This window comes from Xenopus tropicalis, chromosome 2 (assembly GCF_000004195.4).
Source record: "Xenopus tropicalis strain Nigerian chromosome 2, UCB_Xtro_10.0, whole genome shotgun sequence".
In the NCBI taxonomy this organism is placed as follows: Eukaryota; Metazoa; Chordata; class Amphibia; order Anura; family Pipidae; genus Xenopus; species Xenopus tropicalis.
The window spans coordinates 94,504,952-94,527,906 of record NC_030678.2 but is presented as its reverse complement, the minus strand read 5'-3'; the positions used below and the strand labels follow the sequence as shown (position 1 = coordinate 94,527,906).

The following is a 22,955-nucleotide window of genomic DNA, read 5'->3' as shown; positions in this document are numbered from 1 at the left end:
ATACTAATATGTACAGGTATGGGACCCATCATCCAGAATGCTTGGGACCTGGAGTTTTCCGGATAAGGGGTCTTTCCATAATTCGGATCGCCTAAGTCTGCTAATAAAATTATTTAAAAAGTAATTAAACCCAATAGAATTGTTTTGGCTCCAATAAGGATTAATTATATCTTAGTTGGGATCAAGTACAAGGTACTGTTTTATTATTAGAGAGAAAAAGGAAATATTTTTTTAAAAAGTGATTTATTTGATCAAAATGGAGTCTATAGGTGGCCACACACATGGCAATTTTCGATGGTCGCACAAAAGATCATTCCAATCGGCCACTAACGTTCAGGGCTGAAACGGCAGATATGGGGGTAGAAACAATAGGATTTCTACCTCCTTCTGCCGATTCATCTCTGAAGGCAGATTTTGCTCAGGCGCCTTCTATGGAGCCCGATCAAAATCTTTTAACCCACCCGATCGGCGAGTCGACCGATATCAGCAGCCTCCTGCGATATTGGTCTCCTCGCCGACTTACCATACACGCACCGAATATCGTACGAAACAAGATTTCGTACAATATTATCGGTGCGTGTATGGCCAGCTTATGGGAGATGGCCATTCCGTAATTCAGAACTTTCTGGATAATGGGTTTTTTGGATAAGGGGTCCGATACCTGTACCTACTTAAAGTTGTGGATGTTATTCAGGGTACCATTATACCATTGTCACACACCCATTAATAATATTTGTAATTTTAATGTATCTGATGTAATCTAACAATTAGAGACACCATATTATGTACAACGTATATAATAACATAGTTTTCAGCCTTCAGTTCCTTATAACATCTCAAGTTGTGATCTGTTTATAATAACAAATTGGCAATTTTACTAACAAAACCAGGAGGCATTTACTATAGTCTGTAACAGATGTTACTCTACCTACAACGGAATAATATAAAACAGGAAACACCCAGCTGAAGAAAAGAATTTTGAAAAGTGAATTATTTATTTACATTTTGTTAATTAAAAAAATTTTGGAAATTATATTCTAATTTAAATTTGATTACATCTTCAATAGTCCATATTAATCTGATGCTTTATTTAGCAAACTTTCATCAACAAGCATGGCAGTATGCTTGGAATTACATTATCTCTGCTTGCCTTTTGAATACATTGACCACCTGATGTGCCTGAGATAAGTGCAGCCGTTTTCTGCAGCAGCAAGAGGGAACATTTTCATAAGGATCAAGGTGGATTCCAATAATGGATTGAACAACAGTATTAAGGTATCTTATCTCCTAATATAATTTTTCTGCTATATCCATAGAAACAAAGGAGAATCAAGTGTATAGTGATCAAGTGGATTTCCCTGGGCAAAAAAACTTACAAACGTAATCTTCTTTATTGGGAAAGGCAGGTAATGTGATATGCCAGGCTATGCCCCTTGCGCTTTAGCAAAGTTATTTATGTAGCACAAAGATGAATCTGAACACAGTTTCTGATGTACAGCCTTATGATGCGCCTGTACCCTATCTTGTCTGGTGATGGCTTGGAATAATTTCTTCTACAACTGAAGGTGTCCAACTCACAGACACACACTATTATCTCAGAACTAACCACCTCAATCATTCATTCAACATAAAGGGCCACTACACATTTACATTTTATTTTTCTCTTTGTATTTGGTAATCTGCATGTCTAATTCTTTCTCTTTGGTTTTGTTTTGCAAGGCCTGTATGAACGTGACTATAATCACCCCTACATCCCTTCTGTAGTGTTGTCATTTTTTTAGAAGTAGGTAGCCTGGATTGCAGCTTCGTGATAATGATAGTATGAAGTGCTATCAATGGAAATATGACTAGTTGGAAAAATAAAAAATCTGAGAAAACTATACATTACTGCTGTACTAGGCACCATTATAAATTTTTATATAAATCATTCAGAAATTACTTGCATTTGACAACATCTTCTGCTAGTTTCAGTTTCAAGCATAATCTTTTGGGTGTCTTTTTGATCATTGATCTCACATTCTAATTATGTTTCTTATGTAAACCCATACCATACTGTAAACATACTGTATTTCCATATAACATTTGAATTCTGCGCTATTAAGGGCAGTCAAACACATTCAAAGTGACACATTTATCAGCATCAATAAATGTGTTCATTTGATTAGGCCTTCCTGACAGTCACAAAGGATCCTTGTGGATTCCCCAGATTGATCTTAATAATAATAATAAATCTGCCCAGACATTTACTTGGGACGAAGTGTTTGTATTTTGATATATGACTTAAGGCAAGATCATCAAGGTTATTTAGCAATGTGCTATGCAATTTACAGTACATGTAGGCAAGCAACATAACTTGCACTAATACTTCCTTTATACAAAATGAATGGCCAACCACAATCCTAATTAATCTGGCATACTGCACAATATCTAAAATTGCCATTCAGTAAATGTTAAAATATTGAGCTTCAGAATAATGAGCCATATAATACAAAGAAAACAGACTCATTGATTAATTTATTTAAGCAACAGTGCATATAAGTAGGGCAACGACAGGCAGGATGCAATAGGACACAATGTCGCCTCAGTGAAATCTCCTCCCCCCTGCCCCTTAGGATCCACTGTAATCACTGCATGTAAAGCACTTTACATGTGTCTATCCCATGTAACAGCGCAAAAATGTGGAAGAAGACATTTTTGCTAGAATACATAGGAATACCACATGTAAAAAGAAAATGTCCCCCATCTGTCATTGTTCAAAATTGGTACAGCCAAGGAATTACGCAACTTTATTGACCATATAGCAATGTGCAATAAATAAATTATGGGAATTGCTAAAAAAATTGCAACTAAGACCAATATTTAAAAAATTTCAATATGTATGCACTTGCAAAAAAAGTTTGACCCAGCCCCCTCTAATTTTATGCATAGAGTTTTTTTTTCCAAAGACAATGGAAGGGTCCCCAAAATCTTCACAGATCTCGGAATAATTCCATTTAGAACTGTACTGTACTGTACTTCTGTACATGAATCACATTACCTTAGGCACCTTCTTTTTTTACAGAAAACAAATGCAAACTGGCAAGCATCTCTGAATAACTCATGTTCTCCACCCCTTTAATAAGTTTTCTTGTCCTTATCTGAACTGTCCTTAAAGAGATACTGACACCTAAAATTAAACTCTATTTTAGATATATCATAACATTGTCTTTGCATGAACTTTATAATGTTGCCATAAAAGTAATTCCTGATGCATTTACATTACCAATCTGATCCCCCATGTTCCTCTATGAGGAGTCTGTTAGCATCAGAAGCTATAGTTGACAGGCTGAGAAGGGACAGTCAGGTTGGCAAAACAGTCAGGTTTGGGAACTTCACATAACAATTACCGTATCTACTCGAGTATAAGCCGATCCGAATATAAGCCGAGGTACCTAATTTTACCTAAGAAAACTGGAAAAACTTATTGACTCAAGTATAAGCCTAGGGTGAGAAATGCAGCAGCTACCGCATCAAAATAAATACCAATAAAATTACATTAATTGAGGCATCAGTGGGGTATGTGTTTTTCAATATTTATTTCAAAGAAAAACAGTAAACTAGCTCTGTAAGCAGAGAAGAGGGTCAACAAAAACAATATGAGTACTACCCCACGCTCATTGCACATTGGCAAACTGGCAGCAGACCCAGTCCTGGAGGAGATGTAAGGGGAAATAAGTATTGCTAGTGGGAGCCTAGGCCAGGGCACTGGAGGGTCTGGTTGCGGTTGGCCTAATTTGCACACAAAGGAGAGAGGGTGCTAGTCTGGAGGGACCCAAGGCACCCGACTCGAGTATAAGCCGAGAGTGACTTTTTCAGCACATTTTGGGTGCTGAAAAACTAGGCTTATACTCAAGTATATACAGTATTCACAAAAGCAGCCCTATCAGTAAAAAATGATTAACATGACCTATGGGTAACTTTTAATGGACATTCATATTTTGAAAAGTATTTTTCGTCGTCAGTATCACATTAATGAATTTCATCATTATTAAAAATGGCTTTACATTCTGAATAACATTTTAGCCCCATTCATCAACCTAAACTATTATTTTGTTTTCATTTATTTTTATGATCCCAAAGGAAATTATATCTGAAAGCTTGCCTGAGGAAAAATTGGGAACTTCCTCAAGGTTACAAGGACATAGAACGATTCAGGCAGCTCCAACATGTTCTTCTACTAATAGGTCCAGAATCTTTATATAAATGCACAACTCCTTCCACCAGTAACAAGTCTCTCATAAAACAATGTAGGTCACACAATCGTTAATTTATAAGCAAATGTTACTCACTTCAAGAGCAGCTTGTACTGTTATAAAATGTGACTAGGGCTGGACATGTTCAGCAGATAAAGATTATATTATAGTTGGAACATTGAAAGGGAAAAACAAATATTTACATTTACAAATCTCAGATCCGGACAGACAGATTGTAAACTTAGTACATGGATATCAGTTAGCACTGGCAGGCCACCATATACATACTAATAATTGTTCACAAGAAAGTTTCATACTTCATATTAAGGTTGTTGTAAAGTAACTTTGCTAATTATAAAATGCAAATTCCATTGTGTTTTGGCAGTACTAGGCACCAGGACAAACCCATAAATTATGTCTTTATTGATAACACTGACCCAATACATTCAAAGTATCGCAGTCTAGCTCAACGAGGAGAGCAGAAAAATTGCTCATTACATTTGCTCAAAAAGACAGAACCATATTACAAAAAGTAATGGAATAATACTTTGTCTTTAAAAAAAAAAAAAGAATGAAAATAAAGTGGCATATGGTCCTGTCACTGCAACATGACAGCCCACAGAGTTTGAATTATTGAGTGGGTGATATACAACATGCATGTATGGGTATCTGTGTGTTTGTGTTCTATTCATATATATACCTGCTAAAATTGATTTCAATAAAGCAATTTTCATTTGAACTGCAACCACCTGGTTTTCAAGTCCATGTCTTTACTGACCCTATGACAGTGTACAAATTAACTTTCCAGACTGACTGCAATAGGTGTTGATGACAAATACAGATGAGATGTGTAATGTGTTATTGTCTTTGCCCAGGGATGTAGGTAGCTACAAGTTATTATAATGTGGGAGAAACCAACTATTCCCCGAGACCTCCTCATAATGCCCAAGATGCTATGCATAAAATGCTACTTTGATATATATGGTATGGGATTGTACTGTCTTAACTCCCTTTTGGACTAAAGTCCTAGATAAACTGGATGCAACATTAGAAGCGAAAATCGCAAGAAACCCCCACACCTGCCTTATGACCATGGGCCTTAAAGACCTGCTCACAAACTACCAAAATGTATTATTTATTATTCACAATCACTATAGGTCTTATTCTTACAGTATACCATTAACTGGCCACTTGCGACAACTGTAAATGGAGATGTTGTAGCTTGTTATGTCTATTGCTGTATCACTTTTAAGACATGACTGTATTTGACAATTTGTGTAACCTCTATAGGATGTGTGATATGTCTCTATGTTTAATTTATTGTAAATTATTCTTTAAATAACACTGTCGGAATTTAAAAAAAAGAAAATCTAATAGAAGTACTAAAAAAAGTAAGGTTTCAATATTTTCCTATTTGTTTAGGCTCAGTCTACCACCCCTTAAGGTGGCAATACAGAATAAGATACGCTTATTTGGTGAGGTCGCCAAATAAGCAAATCTTTCAAACTAAGGTGGGTCCTCAGGGCCAAATGATTGATTTATAATGACGGGAATAGAACCTGTCATCAATGAGCCGACGGCAAAGTCAAACCTGCCAATTTTAGGCCAAATATTGTTTTGGGAATAGGTAGGGCTATACTCAGGGAATGCAGTGGTATGATCCAAGAAGGGTAGCCTTTCGAGGGTAAATATACACACAGCAAAGCGAATGTCTGGCATTTTGGAGAATACGCAATCCCTTGTTAAGGATTATCAGATTACTGTGAGGCTAGCAGGAATCAGAACCATTGTTCTACACCTCGCACACAAGGATCAGCACCTGGGGTTGAGTACAGTGACAAGAGTGCCTGGTAACCTCCCTGGATATGGCTCCAGACGAAGTACCAAATCAGAAGAATAGTCAGTTCAGGCTGGGTTAGTGGCAGGCATCAGAGATTGGAGGACCAAGAAGAGGCAGAAATCAGCAGCAAAAATCAGAAGAATAAATGAGGTCAGTGTCACAGCAGGAATGGCAGGAATATTGCACATGCATCAGTGCACATGTACGAAAAAAACACTCTGTGCGGCTGAATGCACAGTCAAAGAAATCAGAAGGAGGCTTTAAAACACGGGACAAGAAGCACTCACCTGACAATTATCAAATGTTAGCCAAAATACAACAATCTACCACTGACAACCCCTGCTTCTTTACAGTTTTAAATGGCAACTATACCTGAAGGACAACAGTTATCAGGTTCTATTTCTTTACAGTTTCCTGCTGTTATGTAGGGTAGGGCTGAAATGCTTAAGTACCATTAAGTATATGAGGTTTATACATTATCACCAAACACGTCAGGATATGTTAGTTCAGTGCATTTTGGGCGGATTGAGTATATTTACTCTCTGGGATCTATGGAATTTTAAACCATCACGTGACCAAGCAAAGAAAGCAGCATGAGACCTTCTCAAAGCTGAGGAAACAAGAAAGCTGTCTCAGTGATGCCTTTGAATCCTATGACACAGTGGTAAAGGCAAAAGAACATCAATTCCCAATCCTTTTGAATTATTCTTTAAGAAACTGGTAATTCATATTTATCTCATTGGTATTCTTTTTACAGCTACAGTAAATCAAAGAACCTTCACTTGGAGGGCACTGAAAAATGGATCAAAGTAAAAAAATGGAGTTTAAAATAGAATTATGCAAATTCACATAATTTAAGCACAACTATTTTATAACGGGCAAAAGGACAGTTTGATAAATGAAGCAAAGGTGTCCTCTACATGGCTCTGTGTGTTCTGTTCAACTATAACTAATAGCTGAGCTGCAGGTTGGACTTTTGTGTAAAGTTGTGGGAAATACAGCAAACTTCTCTGATATTAAAAAAAGAGATGGTGCATTTTATTGTTTTTATTTTTAATTAAACCTTTATAAGGTCAAAAAATAGGTAGCAGTATGGGATCCCTTATCCGGAAACCCGTTATCCAGAAAGCTCCAAATTACGGAATGCCCGTCTCCCGTAGACTCCATTTTAATCAAATAATTTAGAATTTTAAACCAATTTCCTTTTTCTCTGTAGTAATAAAACAGTACCTTGTAATTGATCCCAACTAAGATATAAATAATCTTTATTGGATGCAAAACAATCTCATAGGGTTTAATTAACGTTTTATTGATTCTTTAGTAGACTTAAGGTATGGAGATCCAAATTACGGAAAGACCCCTTATCCGGAATACCCTTGGTCCCGAGCATTCTGGATAATGGGTCCTTTACCTGTACTACTAAAAGACAACCAACAAGAATAGAACACCTCTGCAGTAAGGTCGGAAAAGGAATAAAAGGCATTCTCTCGGACTGTTACCGATTTCTACTAGAACTTCCACCGGACTACAAACATCCATTTTTGCAGAAATGGGAACTGGACTTACAAACGGAACTCACCCCAGAACAATGGGTTAAGATCTTTTTTATAACAACTGGAGCAACCAGATGTACAAACCATCTAGAAACAGCCAAAAAACTGCTATATAGATGTCATCTAACACCAGCTCGACTGCACCATATCTCAGGAACTTACCCCACCACGTGCTGGAGAGGATGTGACCACCAAAGGACCTTGATACATATGTTAAGACAAAACAGAGGTGCCTCCTCCAGGCAGACACCAACAAAAGTGGTAATTTTCAGTAATAATTTATTCACAACAATATTGCAACGCGTTTCGCAGGTATTTCCTGCTTCATCAGGCAATGTAGAATAGGCGCAACAAAACAGTGTCTTTGTATAAACACACCAGGGGTAATGTTATTAACCCCTTTTCCTCCCTTTTCCCACCCAACTAAAATTTATCTATCAAAAAAGGCAAACCATACCTAAACCTCTAACCTACTCCGATATATCCTTCCCTATTAAACAGTGTATAAATCAAAGACAGCAACAATACATGTTCTTGACTGTAACTATGTAAATTGCCATTATTGATCATGCACAATAAAAAAGAGTTACAAAAAAAAAATAGGTACTACACAACAATGATCATACGTATTTAAAAGATTTACTAGGGAGAAATTCAGTGCCCTATATTAAGAAAAGGCATCACTAGCTCTACTGATACCCATTCAGCGGGACATACAGTATATACCCATCTTTCTAAAGTTCCATTTATAAAGTTCCATTTATAAAGTAGTCTACTGATTTTATATTCATCCTAAATGAAAAGGATCACCTAAAAGCACAAGAACATGACACAAGGATCAATTTCTAATCACTTTAGTGTTAACAGAGAAGCAAGACTAGACCACCATCCAAACATCACAGCACCTAGTAATCTTCAGCACTGCTCCTCCTACCAACCTCACACTCCTATGACAGTGGTCAGAGAAACTTTTCCTTTTTTCCCCCTCTTAAAATTATGCTAGAAAGTAAAAAGTCTCACTCCCTTAAGGCAGATGGCCCACGTAGCAAGTTAGTTGCCCACAACAGATCTCTGCTACTGCGGGAGGCTAACCGCTCCAAAATGCTTTTCCACCACCAACAATAGGAGTCGGAGAGGCATTTATGAGCAGTTGCCTGCGGTAGCAGAGATCTATTGTGGGTGACTAACTCGTTCCATAGGCCATCAGCCTAAAGGAGAAGGAAAGGTGAAAACTAAGTAAGCTTTATCAGAAAGGTCTATGTACATTCAGCCATAAACACTTATACTACTGCAGCTCTGAGTCCTCTGTGAAAAGAAACGCTGCATTGGCTTTGGAGTGCCTTATGTAGTGAGGGCAAGTTAGAATGGGCAGAAATAGCCCCTCCAGGAGTGGGTAGAGGAGTAGGCTCCCCCAGCAGTACATCAGCTGGAGTGTAGGGACTCAAGAGTCTAGGTAGGTGGTTAGGCTGCCGCTAGATGGGGTACTACTCTGAGGGTACCTTAGTCGTGAGTACCGGGGATGAGTCCTGGAGGTGGTCCGTCTTGGCGTGAGTACGGGGAGAGCCCTTGAGAGGGTCTCTTGGCGTAGAGTACGGGAGGACATCTATAAGGGATCATCCTGGCGGGAGTACCGATAGTTACCCAACAGGGGTAGGTACTCTGAAGGAGTAAGGAAGGAGAGTGTCCCCCTGCACTGTATTTGTATTGCCACTCCCTGGAGAGGTCCTGCCTAAATAAACAACCAACTGTTTCATCACAACTGTGTGTTCATCGTGTCTGCCTCAAGGAGCACTACATACCAGTAAGTGGATACCCCAGGGAGGGCATTCCCTTTGGGGTTGTGTGAGGTCTCAGGCAGCACTACACCCAAGTATCAAGTCCCAGGGAGGGAGTTGTAGTTCTCCCATAACAGAGCCCTGGGTGGAGGCACGCCAATTACCCAAGAAATCCCTGCTTCCCCCATAGTCAGCGGGGCTCAGGACTCCTGGAAGCGCCAACCAGATTAATTCAGCAGGTAGTGCCACAGCTGTTTATAAGGTGGGCTACATGTACACATAAGCTTCTTTGTCAGACTTCCTTCTCTCAGCAAAAACCTTCAGGGCACAGCACGAGCCTAAGCAGCTTGCTCCTCTCTCACTCTCCCCCTCTCCACAGCAGTGAGAGCCAAGGCAGCAGAAGAGATGCAAGCACGGAAGTGACGTCAGACCAAGCTAAAATGGCAGCTGCTATCCTAAACAAACAGAGAAAGCATATATCGGCAATAAACTGCCCCAGTAGCTTTCTTTGACCTCTAACATAACACATTTACTCTCTACCAAAAGTTATGGTCACGGTCTATCCTTCATGCACCCACCTGCAATACTCTTGTTTCTGAATTATCAGATAATCTACATCTTCAGGTAGTTAGATATTTTACAGAATAGCTCCCTAATCCCTAAAAATAATAGGCTACTTTAAAGGTCAACAAAACTTGAAGCAGGTCCAACCCATTACAGTGAAAATGTAAGAAGACTTACTTCTACTGCTCTCACAAATACTATTTAAGAAATACCAGTTATGCCTCAAATATCCAAATAAGAACATGCAGTAATAACTTATATTAGGAGCTACCATTATTTTCAGCAGGATGATCTCACTGCAGCACTTTTGGAAGAAGAATGCTCTAACAACCAGTCATACTTGTTTACCTTACAGTAGCTGAACTAGACTATTTATTGTAATTGTAATCATTTTTTCTTTTTTGTGATTGTTACATTTAGCTCCAATATGAATTAGGCCCTTATGCCAAAATGCCAAAAGCTTTGGAAAAACTTTGGGCCCCTCACAAAAGATTTTTCCCACGGTGCACAAAAAATCACAGGTGACCTGTGACTTCTTGGAACATATTTTAGCAGAAAATCTCTGGTATAGCAGCAATGTTTAGTGGATCCTGTAAAGGAGAACTACAGTTCAAAAACAAATTAGGCTAGAAATGCTGTACCTTGTGCTTTGGGCTCCTGTAACATGGTTAGCTTCCCAACATCCTATTAGAACACACTGAGTATGTGCAGTGTCACTGACATTCAAGAAATTGTCTAATAAAAACCAAGATTGAAAGCTGCAGTAGACAATTTTGAAGCTATAAATGAATAATGGTACTGTATAGGGCTGATGAACCTATGTACTTACACAATATAAAGCAGTTCTAGCATTATTCCTTTTAAGGTTTTAGTTGTCCTTTAAGTGTAAACCATATTCTCATTCTCCTGTAATCTGACATGTAACCCAAGCAGTAGTATTTTCAACCACTCCCACGTGTTCACCTTCTGCTCCTTTTGTGTAGCTGATCAAGTCAACCTAGCATATGGCTTGATAATTTAATACAACCTGATACCACTGTTCAGGCAGAAAACAACTCAGGAGGCATTAGCTGTTAAATGTAGCATAAGGTCATTATGATATGGATATTGAGGTGTATTATTTATTTATTTCTGCAAGCCAAACAACAACATTACATTTTAAATACCTCTTTCAGTTTAAACAAAAAGAAAATGGAGAGGGTTTCCTAGTGTCATGTTTTGAAGGAATTAGAAGAGTGGACATGCCCTCTTCTCTGCTTTATTTATGACTCTTCTGGGAAGGTGTACAAACGTGTCATAGATCAATCAAATGACTGGATGTATTAGACAAACAAAGTAATGAATTATATGGACAAATGACTAGGACAGGGCTAGGGTCAGGGATAAATTTAAGTCCGATGATAGACACCTGACCTCCATTTGCCTCCCACCCCCACTAACTTATGTAAGTGCTGGACAGCACCAGTTAGCACTGCTGCCGTGCAGGCTGTGGTCCAATGCGAGCCAGGGAACTATCTGCAAGGAATTTGCATGTTTTTAACATGCTTGTGTGGATTTACTCTGGTACTCTGAATACTTCCCAAACTTCAAAAATACTCAGGAACTTTTAATGATAGAGCTGATTGTAATATTTGTGATAGGGCCCTTCAGAGGTCCGGAATGGGAAAACAGGTCCTTAATCATGAAATGGATGAGCCCCAATTCTCCTACACTCCAACAGTGGGTTGAACTAATCATGTAGGTAGGTGTGCAGAGCCCTTATAACTGATTTATATTACAGGGAGGAAGCACACATAATCATGTGTGCATATGGTTCACATACAGACCTGACACAGCAAAAGGCACACGTGGGGCACTGTAATTGCCAGAACAAGTCCTAATATACAGTACATGATACTGTTGAACTTGCTTTTGCACTGCTTGTTGGGAAAACTCAAAAACAAAAGGGACCCCCTCCACTGTCAACACCTATGAACAGTTGATAACTATGCTCAAGACCTAGGAGAAGCTGTGTCTGACCCCTCTTGCCATATGTAGTTACCATGTGCATCCACATTTTTATACAATAGCATCACCTGGAGGGCACTAAAACTGATTTTACTGAAAAAGCCATCAGCAGATACGAACGTGCACAGTTACACAACTATTACTCTAAAATCCACTGTGCATACTGCAGAATCTGTCTCCCCTAGCATCCTATGGGAGAACCAGAAGTATGACCAAGCTATGTGGGGTATTTTGCTACTAACAGACATAAGTTAATAGTGGAGTGCAGTGCATCAAGTTAAGGTTTTTAAAAAAATGTACAGTAGCCCTGTTATCCCCTACATTAAAAAGATTAATGATTTAAAGCTGTTATACAGAATAATTAGAAAATGAATCCTGCTATACCAGAATTACTGCCTATCATTGCACTATGCTCACAATAATTAACAAGGCTTGTCAATAACTATAGTGTTTCATTAGTTAAAATAAAGCTTAACCTTCACTTGTAGTTACATCTTCTTTAGATGTTCTGAGCTGGTATCCTTGCAGACAAGTAAACGCGAATAGCATTCCAAATAAATTATAATAATATTAATAACAACCGTTAATATAGGCTATAAATGTCAATTCACTTGCTGCTGAGCAAGATAAAGGCCAACAAGGTGCTTTTTGTTAGTAGGTATGACCCTCTGGGAGAGAAATAGAGAGATATGCAAGCTGCATGGTCTGATGTAAACTAAACAAATATCTACAACATAACAATTACTACACTTAAGGGCATATTTATCAAAGGCTGAAAACAGTGACATAACTAGATGTTACTAGGCCTCACAGCAAATTTAAAAATTTAGGGTCATATTTATCAAAAGGTGACACCAGAGTAAACCCTATTTTCAGTCTCTGATATATACGTCCTAAAAAACCCTGTACAAGTGAAGAGAAAGCCTTTGAATTCCATTCTGCTGAACTATAGTGAACTCTAAGGGGGCCATTCACTAACACTTATTTTTTTGATTGTTGGGAAAAGTTCCGTGGCTTACTATGCCAGCTAAAACTTGCCAAGATCATGTAGAAATCAATGGCAGATCTCCCTGTCCCTTCCCTTGAGGATCCTTCTTTTGCTTCAAAACTTTAGAGGTTTCAGATTTTTGACACTTTCTTTTTTGTGACACTTCGAAAAAGTCGCAGTTTTGATGCGACAAGTCGAAAAATGCATAATTTTCGTAACTTTTCTGCATCCTTTCCCATACGAACTTTCAGACTTTAGTAAATGTAAGACATTAGTGCAAACAAGTTTATTCGTATTTTTTAAAAAATGAGTTTTGGTGATTCTCCCCCTAAGTTTCCCTCTGATAAACCAGGCCTGGTGTTGTGGAAATATTACACAAATTGTACATACAGAGAAAGAGAAATAGAGAGAGAGAGAGAGACGGCTGTGTCTAGGCTTTATTTTATTAAAATTAAGGCAAACAAGAGCTTGTTTTTTTTCTGAAAACATAAGCAATAAGCTCCAAATTCTGATACTAGCTATGTAAATTACTAGATCTGATTCAGTATACAATATATAAGAATGTTTATATTATACAGCTGTGGTCTGATCTGGTCTAAATGTTAACCATAACAGCACAGAAGCATAGTATTTAGATATATACATATATAGAGAGAGAAAGAGAGAGAGAGAAAGAAACAAATATGTATTGTCTGGCTGCAAAAAATAAATATTCATATAGAAACATAATATTCATATAGAAACTCAGAGGACAGAAAAAAATAACCTGTCGGGAGGTTATATGTACCACAGCAGTCTAAAGGAGGACATATATGCAATGTACTTCCCAGTTACTGTAAATAGTAATTGCAGAAAGCAGCAGCACCCATGAGGCAGCCCAGATATATATAATGTAATGTTAATAAGTTATCACAGTTCTATCTACAACCAGCGAGACGGAGGCATTCGGCCAGTTAACTGTATTAAAATGCATAAATTGATACGTGACCGCATAACTGCACCAGCACTGTGATTTTAAAATGAGAATACCTCACACATGCACATTTGCCGAGTAGGTAAATGCTGCACATAGTCTGCTTTCATGGGATCCCCCTAGAAGGAAATGTCTGCCCTGCCATGAAAGTATCCTTATACTTACATGTCCTTTGCAGGCAAATTCTTTCCTTCCACGATCCGAATAAACAAGGAACTCCTTCTTGCCATTGCTGCGAGCAGGAGTGAACGTGACCGCCTGAGCCCAGACAGTGAGCAGCAGCCTGTGCTTCCCTGTGCCTACAGCTCGCCGGTACGGGCAGTGCAGGTGTTTCCTACAGGCATAGATCCATCAATCTGTGGGGGGACCTAGGGGGCGTGACAAATACAGCCTTCATTCTCCTGGTAGGTAGTACTGCGCTCATTATTATACTGCATACACAGCAGACACGCCCACATTTACCATTCAGTCCCACTGGTAACTCGGCTGCTGTGGCAGTGGGGGGCAGTGGCATTACCTCTGGGGAGACAGAGCAAACTGTGCTGCTGCTGCTGCTGCTGCCAGTGTCTCACTTTCTCGTCCTACAGTCCCTCATGCTGCAGCCTGCCCGGGAAACAAAGAGCCTTAGGAAGAAAAGGAACGATACTTGCGATATAGAGAGAACATCTGGCTTTTGTCTCCCCAGCAGCCAAGTGAAACGTAGGACAAGGAACAGCTGCCTAGTGTTATAGGAGCCCAAGTGATCACACAAAACTAATTCCCTGGGACTGTGTGTTTGCACATCAGAACCTATTCAGACCCATAAAAGCAAATAAATCCATAGTGCTGCTGTGACTGGGAGACAGGAGCCTAGATACAAGGCACAGGCAGCAAGGATATCTGCAATAAATCCTCCTGGGAGGATGGGGGAGCAAAATCATCAACCAAAAGCAACCTGTTTTCCTAGAAAAAATCGTGTCAGCGATAACCAGGTTTTAAAGGAGAAGGAAAGTAACAATCACTTGGGGGTGCCAAAATTAGGCTCACAATGTAACTGTTGTTCCTTCTTTTTTCATAATCCCAGGGCCAATGCAATGTTAAAGTTCACCTTTTCACTCTACTGTGCATGCAGACCTGGTGCCAAGAAGCAAGAAGAGGGAGAATCCTGGGTCTGTGTAGTTTTCTAACAGGAGCACTGGCCTGGGTTATCAGGTAAATAAATACAATCACGGGGGGTACCTTACCTTTGGCACCCCCCCAGGGGAGTGATTGGTTGACTTTCTGTCTCCTTTAGGGCTCTGGTACACGGGGAGATTAGACGCCCACAACAAATCTCCCTTGTTGCGGGCAACTAAACTCCCCGATATGACATCCCACCGCCGAAAATGCAAATCGCCTCTCGATTTACATTTTCGCCGGTGGGATGTCATATTGGGGAGGTTTGTCTCCCGCAACAAGGGAGATTTGTTGCGGGCGTCTAATCTCCCTGTGTACCAGAGCCCTTAAAGGAGACATATTGGATAAATGGGAAAACCCCTAACCCTGTAGGCAATTATGAATAATATACGGTGCTGGTTTCACTTTGTGCTAAAAATGAATCCTATCTGTAAAAATGGCCCCTTTATTGGAGCTCCCTATAGATCCTATCACTTCTCCGTCCAGTGTGAAATGAAGAGTGGGCGTGTCCTAACAGTCCCTGCCAGAAGCACAGTAGGAGGGGGAGAGCCAATCACAGCCCTGCACTCACACAAGCACAGACAGGCTTCAGTTCCCTATCAGGTCAGCCTAGCTGCTGATTGGTTCCTATCCTACAGTGCAGTGTACGGAGGGCCGCCGGCTCCCCAGCTCATCCAGAGAATTCAGCCGGCAGGAAGTGGAACAGATGGGCGGGGCTAGTGGGGTTTTTGTGGAATTTCTCAATAAATCAGTCAGAAACACAACTTTTTAAAGCACAATCCTTCTATATCTAGAGGAGTATAATTCACTGGTACATTCATAATTTTTATAGGATATGTCTCCTTTAAGGTAATACCAGATCTTAGAGTTGATTTGTTGGGCATAATAAGGAATTTTATACAAAACCAGTGGCAGGCTGGTTTTGTATAATAAGGGCCAGGTCCGGTTGGGCCCTAGGAAGCCCAACTGGCCTACTCACCCCAACACCCTCCCTCCACGTGCGGGCGCATTAACAAGCACATGCATGCACAGTGACTTTGCAGGTGGTGCAACGCAATGTGGTAAGCGGTGGCAGGAAGGGTCGGACTGGAACATCGGGAAAAATCCCGGTGGGCCCCTGCTCTAGTGGGCCCCGGCGGCCCAGACCCGACCCTTACCTGCTCTCCCCTGCCCGACCACTCCTCCCCTGACGCGTTAAATTACGCGTGTTCGGGGGAGGACGTCGGGTGAGGTCCAGTGGGCCCTTCACCCCCAGTTCGACCCTGGTGGCAGGGGCTTAGCGCTGACTTGGGTTAGGCAGAAGAGAAGCACTAGGAGATAGAGAAGAGAGCATCGACTTGGGGTAGTCTGGTGCCCTCTCATTGTTGTCCCTCTTCTGCCTAGCCCTAGTACAAGACACAATAAGAAAAAACCTGATGTAAGTGCTAGAGGGATGTAAAATTGCAGTGCTCAGTTCTTATTTAAAAACCTGCACAAGGTGCAGAGAGGCAGCCCTATCCTTCCTACCTGAACTATGGAAGTACTGGTCTCCTTTGCACCCTGCACCCACTTGAGCTCTCTGACAGGCACTACTGAATGATGCAGGGATGGAAGTGGGAGTATGCACAGTAGGCACATGCCTAGTATGCAGCTGTGGGAAGTCCCAGTTTTGAGCAAAGTTGTAAACAGCAAGCAGATCAGTGAGGAAGCAAGAAATGAGTGAAATGAGTTTTTTTCTGCAGGCAGAGAGAAGCTGTTGTGCTTCCCTCAGCTCTGCTGTGCCTCTGCACTGACAAGTACAGCCTTGGTGCAGACATAATGAGAGGATATGTGAAAAATGCAAAACTGTGTATTACCAACTATGTATCACCAATATCAGATCTGTGAGTTTCCACACCTGTTGACGCCATGCCGGTCAGTTCAGAGACACAGCAGAGAGGAAGAGGGCATGCAATTGGCTAGGCATTGTATGCCTGTTTTGCATCCTGCCCTGCCATCACTAAATAATCCCTTTTATTTCTAATTACACAAATATATCTCAGTATTGTAAATCTCTGGTACAATACCAATTTCACATACTTTCTCTAATACAGGGGCTCTTAGGAAGCAACCATGCTCCCACTTTACTGCACACTCTGATACATATGCAAGGAGAGATTCACGCACCTTCAGCCGCTCTCACCTACACTAAAGCAGAACATTCACTCACTCTGTCACTCTTGCACACAAATATAAGTGCATATAAACACAGCATCATGTGAAAAGGTTGTGTCGCTCTAAGAAAAAGAAACCAGTAAAAAGTATCGGGAGTGCAGGTGGCTGCCAGAGAGAGAAGCAGAGAATCAGCTGTTGCTGCCATCCTTTAGATGTTTAAACACCATCATGGGAACCTGTGGCCCTTGCTCTAGCCCTGCTTGATGGGAAAACCCTTTAGGGGTGACCCGCTGTGGATGCTTATGACAGACAGTGCTAGATGGAGATATATACTTACTGCACAGCTCAGAGACTGACGCTGAGTTCTTTCCCCTGGTGCTTATTTTAGCTGCTGAGGAGAGCACAGCACTGAGAACTGCTCAGTTAGGAAACGCTTTGTTTTGGGGAGGGGCTGCCAGACATCACCAATGTTTTCCTGGAAATTTTTTAACGTCACAATTCTCTCTTTTTTTCTAACTTCTGCTTTGGTCATGGGAACAGAGTATATTTAAATCTGGAAACTGTAGTTGTAAATCAAAAAAGGGAGTGATGGGAGAAATCACAGTGTGCTATATATAAGGCTTGAGAAAAATCCTAAACCATCCCAAATCGTCATACATGAAACTCTAGAACAAGACCTGGATAACTTTTTGCAGGCCATCCCCGTATTTGTAAAGAGACGGCTCATTTGAGACTGAGATATTACTGCGATAGTAGTGGTTAATAATGATGAGCTAAATTTTTAGCCAGGCATGGATTCACAGCGAAATTCTGCATTTCTTCATTTCTTGTATTTTTCCGTGAAATGGGAGCAAAAATTTGTGGTTGCATCAAAAAAGTTGTGGTTGCGTAAAAACAGTCACGGGCATATCAAAAAAAGTTGCAGTGGCATAAAAAAGTTGCACGATAGCCATGTTTTGCAAAACGGGACAGATTTGCTAATCACTAGTGGTTAATGAATGGGGAGAAACAGAAGAGGGTGAGATAAATAGTGTTGCAGAAAACATAGAAGGATGAAAAAATGGTCAGTAAAGCTCCAGCACCATTTAAGTTTTTTTTCAGCACCATTTTGGCAGTGTTATTGCTGCAACCATAGCATTTGGAGCAGAGAGCAACTGTACTCTCCCCATCACATGAACTTCTCTTCTTTCTCCCTCTCTCCTCTATCATTCACTCTCTTTTCCTCTATTCTACTTGTTTCTGCTTTTTCTTTCTTTTCGTTGCTACCTCTTTCTTGTCTCACCTTGTTGCCCATTCTTTTCTCATATACCATAGTCCATGTTATATTTCCCCCACTCCTAATTTATTTTCCTTTCTGCACTCCTCTTCATATTCTGCTCAACACTAGCCCCTTTTACGTTACTCTCATCCTCTCTTCTGTTTCCCCACATGCCAAGGAACATTTACTAAGCAGACATTTGTGCCAATCTGAGGTTGAATCTTCTCTTAGCAGAAGAATATAGGATTATGGGGCAGGTGGTTCAAAGGTACATTACATTATATGAAATTGGGTGTTTTTAAAATATAGTTTAGCTAAAGAAATAGGCTAGAAATGTTGACCATTATGTTTTGGGCTTTTGTACAAGCCCAATGCAACCACAGCCGTTTAGATGGGAAGGTGTGTGCCTCTAAAGATGCTCCCAGTGCCCCCCTTTTTTCTGCTGATTCCCAGCACTATATACTGTATATACAGAATAGAAATGTCACAATATACGGCTGATTAGTAAATAATAGAGATAATTAGTAAACGGTAGCACTGTAACCAGTGCAGTTTGCATTAAAATAAAATAAATAGCCCTGTAGCATAAGCTTCTATGAGGACAGGCAAATCTCATTTTCTGCTTGATAGTTTTGGACTAAGTTTAATATATAAAATATGGCATTTGTAGCCATATTCATTTATAGGGTTTAGTTATCCTTTAAATATTAGTATGTGATTATGCCCCCGAAGGGAATCTGTTGTATCTGATAAAGATTGTATTCAGTTTCTTCCTATTGCTGAAAGACACTCAGTATAACCTTTTAAACATGGCTCCATTAACCCTGCGGCCAGCCCCTTGAGGAAGTTGGAGTAGAACATGTAAATAGCTGTAGATGTGCAAGGGCACACAGAACTGGGATAACACTGCAAAGTTAGCATTTTCATTGCTGCTTAAAAATCTCACGGGTAAAGTTCTTGTGTGAAAATGCTTATTTGCATACTACCAACAGTGATCCTCTGTTTGCTGAATACAGAAGTAGCTTCTTATTAAATCTCTAGACCTGCATATAATTAAGTCACTGTAAACAAATCATTACTGTTAAAGGTTTAATTAAAGGGAAAATATAAATATATGCACAGTACTTTTTTGTACAAACAAAAGTAGAACTGTGATATTGCTTAACTTAGATTCGCTGCAATATTCCACATTTCAAATGGCAAATTTTTTCACAAACCTGCCACCAAAATTCACCACAACGGAAAGAGTTGCAGTTGAAGCAAAAAATGCTGCAGTCACGTCAAATAAGTCATGTCAAAAAAGTTGCAGTCATGTCAAATAGGTTGTGGTCACATCAAAAAAGTTGTGTGTCAAAAATATTTAGCAAATTTTCCACAGATTTGCTCCTCACTACAAATGGGGTAATGCCATAAAAGGTGCAACCCAGGTAATATAATAAAAGGTGCAATTTGCCCGGGTCCCAATGCACTTATGCCTATGAGTAAGTGCGCAAGCGCACGAAACGCGTCAGGCATTCAGTTCTTTTAATGGATTAATAAAGACCTGCTTTTAAGTGAGACCCTGAGTCCGGAGCGCTTGGTGTCCTTCGATTTTGAATTTGGATTTCTCCTTTGGCTGTGGGTTTGGGGCCCTGAGCACCCGGACCAACCAGGGATCCCGGTGAGCAACTTGACCTGAGTTAACCTTAAATTGATTTTGTGTTCTCGAGTCGCACGGGTGATAGGTTCGGGGTTTCTACACCCGGACCTCAATTGTTTGATTGGTACGAGTACCTTTACTCAATTAGAGCACAACGTTATAGTGATTTCAGTTTTCGTTTATTTAAATACCGTAGTATATTGTTCATTAGTGTTCATTCGTTTGATACAGTACCTCACAGAAGGTTAATGATCAAATTGAGGAATATTGGCCTAGAACATAATATTTGTAATTGGATAGAGAACTGGCTGAAGGATAGATTACAAAGAGTGGTGGTAAATGGAACATTTTCTAAATGGACCAGTGTTGTTAGCGGAGTACCGCAGGGATCAGTCCTTGGTCCTTTGGTTTTTAACTTGTTTATTAATGACCTGGAGGTGGGCATAGAAAGTACTGTTTTTATTTTTGCTGATGACACTAAATTGTGCAAAACTATAAGTTCCATGCAGGATGCTGCCACTTTGCAGAGCGATTTGACAAAATTGGAAAACTGGGCAGCAAACTGGAAAAGGAGGTTCAGTGTGGACAAGTGCAAAGTTATACACTTTGGTAGAAATAATATAAATGCAAGCTATCTACTAAATGGTAGTTTGTTGGGGGTATCCTTAATGGAGAAGGATCTGGGGTTTTTTGTAGATAAAAAGTTGTCTAATTCCTGGCGTTGTCATTGGCATGTCATTCGGTGGCTACTAAAGCAAATAAAGTGCTGACTAAAGGGATGAAAATATAATTTTGCCTCTTTATAAGTCCCTGGTAAGGCCTCACCTTGAGTATGCAGTGCAGTTTTACGCTCCAATCCTTAAGAAGGATATTTAGAGCTGGAGAGAGTGCAGAGACATGCATCTAAACTGGTAAAGGGGATGGAAGATTTAAGCTATGAGGTTAGACTGTCGAGGTTGGGGTTGTTTTCTCTGGAAAAGAGGCGCTTGCGAGGCGACATGATTACTCTGTACAAGTACATTAGAGGGGATTATTGGCAGATAGGGGGCGTTCTTTTTTCACATAAAAACCATCAACGCACCAGAGACCACCCCTTTAAATTAGAGGAACAGAGCTTCCATTTGAAGCAGCGCCTGGATGAGTTCTTGAACAAGCAGAATATCCAAGGCTATTGTGATACTAATATCTACAGTTAGTATTAATGTTTGTATATATAATTTATGTATGTGAGTGTATAGATTGGTAAGTATAGGTTGTGTATGCTGGGTTTACTTGGAAGGGTTGAATTTGATGGACTGGTCTTTATTCAACCCTATGTAACTATGTAACTATGTATCCTCATCTTGTTTTTAAGATAGCTGTTAATGCTAACATCTGCACCGTAAGTGACAGGCCTCTGTTCAAACCTGCTTGTAAAAATTCTGTAGAATACCTGTGGAAGGATTCTGAAAATCAAGCTTTGCCCAGGCTTGGAAGCAGTCCCAGATATTATAATATTGTGAGGAGGTAAAGGCCTTTCTAGCTCAAAGAAGGGTAGCAATGACATCCTCTGAAAAGCCAAGGATTGCTGGAGTAGCCTCATCTTCCACCTGGCCCATTTTACTAGCCCAGTGCATGAAGATATCATCCCTAAAAGCCTTATTATCTGTCTGTCCGTGACTTGAGACATCTGGTACGTCTTGTTCAGCTCTGTTGTGATTTTTATAATCTGTTCTCGGGACAGACTCACAACATTGTTCCTTATGTCTATGTGTGCACCTAGAAAGACTAGAGCTTGTACTAGTTATAGCTGACTCTTGGCAACATTGATTATACAGCCTACCTCCTTGAGCTTGGAAAGCTCCAGTTCTTGATTTATTACCAAGAAACCACAAGGAGAATTATATCCAATACCCAGAAATTGCGAGTTATTCCTACCCAGGCCTTTCTAAATTGCAGAAGACATGCCCCCACTTTAGGAACCTGGACAGGCTTCACATCATGCCAACTTGGCCTGGAACTTGGGAGATCTGGTAATTCTGGTTTTGGGATTCTGGAAAAAAACTTGTATTGGCAGAACGCCAGTTCTGGCTACAAAAGAAATCATTTCCCTGCTTGTAACTTCTACTTTCCTCCCTACATTTAGTGAAGAATCTCCCTGAGTGTGATCTTCTATATCAGTGCTGTCCAACTTCTGTGGTACCGAGGGCCGGAATTTTTCCGACCTACGTGATGGAGGGCCGGTAATGGAAGCCAGTTTTGACCACTCCCCTTTTTGAAACTGCACCCACTTGAAACCACACCCGTGTTATCACATGACCATACCCATGTTAATGGTTGTAGTACAGCAAAAACCTGCCATACTCTGCCTTCCCTACCCTGCCTGTGTGTGCCATACTCTGCCTGCCCTATGCTGTCTGTGTGTGCCATACTCTGCCTTCCCTACCCTGCCTGTGTGTGCCATACTCTGCCTTCCCTACCCTGCCTGCGTGTGCCATACTTTGACTGTGTGTGCCATTCTTGGCTGGTTTGTGCCATACTTGGCCTGTGTGTGCCATACTCTGCCTGCCCTATCCTGCCTGTGTGTACCATACTCTGCCTGCCCTGTCCTGCCTGTGTGTGCCATACTCTTCTTGCCCTATGCTGGCACTGCTCCTACGGTCTGCACAATAACTATATATTAAAAAACTTTTTAATTGCAGTACCACCTCAGTATATGTTCTTTTTGTAGTGTGCAGGGATTATTTGTGGGTTCCTACTGCTCTGAGGTGTGAACAGGGGAACAATGTGGGTGATTACCGTTTGAGCCTGAGGTGTGAACAATGCAGAGATTAAAAGGTGTGAACAACACAGTGGATT

At 40.4% G+C, this 22,955-nt stretch overlaps 1 protein-coding gene across 1 annotated transcript in view; it reads right to left on the bottom strand.

The window, feature by feature from the left end:
- The window catches only part of rasa4 (RAS p21 protein activator 4), a 77,526-nt gene extending 59,887 nt beyond the window's left edge, over positions 1–17,639 (bottom strand). The window contains exons 1-2 of the mRNA XM_018091597.2: positions 17,558–17,639; positions 14,098–14,300 (exon numbers count right to left, since the gene is read on the bottom strand). Coding sequence (XP_017947086.1) covers positions 14,098–14,162 — 65 coding nt within the window. The 5' untranslated portion in view covers positions 14,163–14,300; positions 17,558–17,639. The remainder of the gene's footprint in view (positions 1–14,097; positions 14,301–17,557) is intronic.
- Positions 17,640–22,955: the final 5,316 nt, after the last annotated feature.